General features: G+C 45.7%; 1 protein-coding gene across 1 annotated transcript in view; it reads left to right on the top strand.

The window, feature by feature from the left end:
• ppfia4 (PTPRF interacting protein alpha 4) overlaps positions 1-5,000 on the top strand; it is a 127,327-nt gene that overhangs the window by 100,684 nt on the left and 21,643 nt on the right. The window contains 3 exon segments of the mRNA XM_048255518.1: positions 391-482; positions 623-752; positions 2,808-3,034. Coding sequence (XP_048111475.1) covers positions 391-482; positions 623-752; positions 2,808-3,034 — 449 coding nt within the window.

The following is a 5,000-nucleotide window of genomic DNA, read 5'->3' as shown; positions in this document are numbered from 1 at the left end:
CTGTTATCGGACCGATAATAATATTTTCATTTTTTCACTTATCGGCCAATAATATATCGGCCGCCGATATATCGTGCATCCCTAAGTGATATCAGTGCTGTATTAAGTACTGATTAGTCAAAACCATATTAGGTATTGATTAGTCAGTACCAATCAGTATCATATCTTTAATTCCACTGTACTGTATTAGGTATTGATTAGTCAGTACCAGATCTTTAATTCCACTGTACTGTATTAGGTATTGATTAGTCAGTACCATATCTTTAATTGTATTGTACTGTATTAGGTATTGATTAGTCAGTACCATATCTTTAATTGTACTGTACTGTATTAGGTATTGATTAGTCAGTACCATATATTTAATTACTTTCCTGTTGGGTGTGAATGTAGGAGCGGCTGATCGGAGAGATAGAGAAGCTTCGGACGGAGATCGACCACCTGAAGCGCAGAAGTGGAGTCTTTGGAGATGGAACACACCCTCGGTACGTCTCCCAGTCACCCACACATGCACACACAGACTGCTGAAGCGAGCAAATGCTTATGCTTCAGATGGAAGTGTAGTGCACTGCCACCCCCAGTCCCATCATGCCTCTGCGTCCTCCTCCTCCTCCTGCCTCCACAGGTCCCACATGGGCAGTGCCACCGACCTGCGCTACTCCATGGTGGAGGGGCAGGGCGATCACTACAGCACGGCCGTGATGCGCCGCACTCAGAAGGGCAGAATGGTGGCGCTGAGGGACGAGCCAAACAAGGTGCCAGCCTCATCCTCACACCTGCTGTGCTCAGTGCTCACACACACACACACACACACACACACATACACACACACACACACACACACACACACACACACACACACACACACACACACATACACACACATACACACACACACACATACACACACACACACACATACTGTACACACACATACACACACATACTGACACATACACACACACACACATACATACATACATACATACATACATACATACATACATACATACACATAAATACATACACACCTAAACACATACACACACACACACACACACACACACATACATACATACACACACACACACACACACACATACACACACACACACACACACACACACACACACACACACACACACACACACACACACATACATACATACACACACACACACACATAAATACATACACACCTAAACACATACACACACACACACACACACACACACACACATACATACGTACATACACACACACACACACACATACATACATACATACACACATGCCCACACACACACACACACACACACACACATACATACATACATACATACATACATACATACACATATACACACACACACACATAAATACGTTCACACACACACACACACACACACACACATACACACACATTTCAATGCTTTTATTTGGATCTTAACACAGAGGAAGAATTTTGAGATCGAAATATTTATAGAAGTATGTTACAGTTTTAGACAGGTGTGATCAAACACAGTATGCATTGTGCTATGCATTGTTTGTGATATTGTCAGCGAGTGGCTGATATTTCAACAGCTTGGAGTTAAAACAAGTGTCCATGTACAAATCAACACACACACACACACACACACAAACAGGATAAAGCACGGAGCGTCACATGATCACATGGGCACTATCAGCACCATCTCATCAGCACCATATATATATACACATATATACATTACATCCCACAACACACCACACACACACAATCAGCCGCCAGTGTAGCCCCGACACTGCCCTGGACATGCCAGTGTCCATACATACCAGTCACTCTGTGGGCCCAGCCCCGACGCCACGGCCCAGTTTAACAGCAGACGGCCTTGGCCCCTGAGCCTCCCACGGTCTGACAGTGACACACACGCACACGTGTGCACACACACACACACACACACACACACACACACACACAGGATCCCACCAGCACTCCCCCCTACTGTCAGCACCGGTCTATGTGTGTGGCGTCAGTGGGGACAGTGGCCTGGTCACACACTCTTTAGTTTCACTCTGGGAGGGAGTCTGCAGGGCTAGCTGCTCACACACACACACACACACACACACACACACACCACTAGGAATAGATGTGGACAGAAGAGATGTGGACTGAGCCATGTTGTCTCTCTTTCTACCCCCCTTGTTTCTCTCCCTCCCCTCTCTACCTCTCTCTCCTCTATCTCTTCTCTCTCTCTCTCCTCTCTACCTCTCTTCTCTCTCTCTCTCCTCTCTACCTCTCTTCTCTCTCTCTCTCCTTTTTTCTCTCTGATTTTTGTATCCTTTGGAATTTTATCATTGGTAAGTATCATTAATTATGACACTAAAAACACCATGGAACTGTGTATGTGTGTTTGTGTGTGTGAGAGAGAGTGAGTGAAAAGAGAGAGTATGTGTTTGTAAGATGATACGTATGTCGATATACTGTGTATGGGTGTGTGTGTGTTTATGGGTGTGTGTGTTTTTATGGGTGTGTGAGTGTTTATGGGTGATGTGTCCTAGGTTAGAAGGCTATATGAGACTCTAGATATTTGTGACTGTGTGTGTGATATGTGTCCTGGGTGAATGTGTGTGTGACTACATATTTGTGTGTGTGTGTGTGTGTGTGTGTGTATGTATGTATGTATGTGTGTGTGTGTATCCTATGTGGGAGTGTAGGAAAAGGATCCAGTTGTGAAACCATATGAGTCAGTGTTCATACTTGTGTGTCTATGCTCATATGTGTGTGTGTGTGTGTGTGTGTGTGTGTGTGTGTGTGTGTGTGTGTGCAGATCCTGCCGGTGGTGGAGAAGGATTGGGAGCGGTCCCAGCCCTCCAGCCTGCGGGCCAGCCGCACACACCTGATGGAGAGTGACGCGGAGCTGTCCGACCTGGACGATGACGACCGCGAGACCATCTTCAGCTCGGGAGACATGCTGTCACCAAGCGGTCACTCCGACGCCCAGACACTGGCCCTCATGCTGCAAGAGCAGCTGGACGCCATCAACGAGGAGATCAGGTACGACTGACACCTTTAGCGAACAGATTAGCTGAGACCAACGCCCTTAACGAGGATGTCAGGGGAGAGTGATGCCCTTAACGAGGAGGTCTGGGGAGAGTGATGCTTCTAACGAGGAGATGAGGTGAGACTGATGCCTATAATACTGTATGTAGATCAGGTGAGATGGACATCCTTAACGAGGAGATCAGGTAAGACTAAAACACTTAACGAGAAAATTAGGTGAGACTAGCACCCTTAACAAGATTAGGTGAAAATAGCACCCTTAACAAGAACATTAGATGCAGCCAAAGGCATCAACAGAACCCGCGAGGTGAAGAGTCATTTGGTCCATTGAGCACAGTGAGGATCGGCCAGGATCACTGGCTCTGTCATCCCTCCCCACTTTTAAAGGCTCTCGGACTTAACTAAGGGGATTTTTTCAAGCAGCCTGCTCTCCCAACTTAGCCTAGAAATCTACTGTCTCTTTGTGTGGGTCTGGCTCGTCAGGCTACTCCCAACTCTGTGACCTTGTTAAGTCCTCTAAACGCCTGAGCTGTTGGGCTGACTGTCAGCCTCCTGCATCAGGCTCTTGGTCACGCTGGACAAAATGGCCTCCTGAGCTCCCGCAGCGCTGGTGCAGTACCCTGTACTCACAGGCACTTTGGGCCTCACAGTCCAAATGGTTTAAGACAGAAGGTGTTTCTTTATATACCCTCTGCCTCACTCCAAATCTAGCCAGACACAGATACCTCATACGTTCCAAATCTAACCTGACACACACACACACACTTCATACGCTCCAAATCTAACCAGACACACACAAACTTCATACAGTACGCTCCAAATCTAACCAGACACACACACTTCATACACTCCAAATCTAACCAGACGCGATCAGCAGCAGAGGTGTTTCAGCCAAACTCCTCTCAAAGTATATTATTACACTAGGGAGTCTCTCTCTTTAGTATGCTTTGCCATAATACAAAAACAAATTGTAGAATATTCTTCAGATTGTTCACATGCACAGAAATATTTGCATACACACACATGCTGTTTTCACCAAACAAGTCAGTGCAACATATGCACAGCAGATATATTTGCATTGGATTGAACACAAATATACTCACAAAAAAACAGTAAACTGAAAAAGAAAGTAGCAGAAAAATGTTGTTGTCTTCTTTGGCCAAGAACTCCTCTATCAGCTCTCACTCTTCCTCCCCCTCTCATTCTCCCCCTCCCTCTTTCTCTCTCTGCAATGTCTTCCATTGTTGTGCTCACCTGTGGTCTTTTCATAGTGCTTACTTCCTGATTGAAGTGGTAACAATTAACCATTGAGGTGTTTGGCCAGGTGGTACATACTGTGTGTTGGCCCATTAGCTCATGTAGTGAAATGGCAAATTGCTGTGTATATGTACATGTCTGGTTGTTGTGCCTTTTTGGATTGCAAAAGGTGTGTAAAGTTTAGAGTTTTGGAGACTTAAGAAGAGGTATTGCTCTCTGTGAGTCAGTTTAAATAATTGTGCTTTGCATGTCATTTTAGTATATCACTACCAGTATCTGAAGGTCAATCACACTGAGTGCGTCTCCCTCTCTATCTACTGGTTAATCAGTGCATGCCCGTGTGTGTGTGTGCTTTTTTTGTGTGTGTGTGTGTGTGTGTGTGTGTGTGTGTGTGTGTTGTGTGTGTGTGTGGGTGTGTGCTTTTATATTATTTTATTGTGTGTGCGTGTGTGTGTGTGTGTTTGTGTGTGTGTGTGTGTGTGTGCGTTTGTGTGTGTGTGTGCCTGCGTGCATGCATGTGTGCCCATGCGGCAGTTGATGACTATTGACTGTGATTAGGTTAGAGCCTCATCATCTCACTTTCCCCTGAGCTGATGATGAAACAGGATAAGACCGTTGACAGCATCTCGCTCTCTCTCTCTCACACACACACACACACACACACACACACACACACACACACACACACACACCACACACACAC

The sequence above is a fragment of the Alosa alosa genome, chromosome 10 (assembly GCF_017589495.1).
Source record: "Alosa alosa isolate M-15738 ecotype Scorff River chromosome 10, AALO_Geno_1.1, whole genome shotgun sequence".
NCBI classification, from domain to species: Eukaryota; Metazoa; Chordata; class Actinopteri; order Clupeiformes; family Clupeidae; genus Alosa; species Alosa alosa.
Note: the sequence above shows the minus strand (reverse complement) of the source record. Positions and strands in the feature narration are given on the sequence as shown.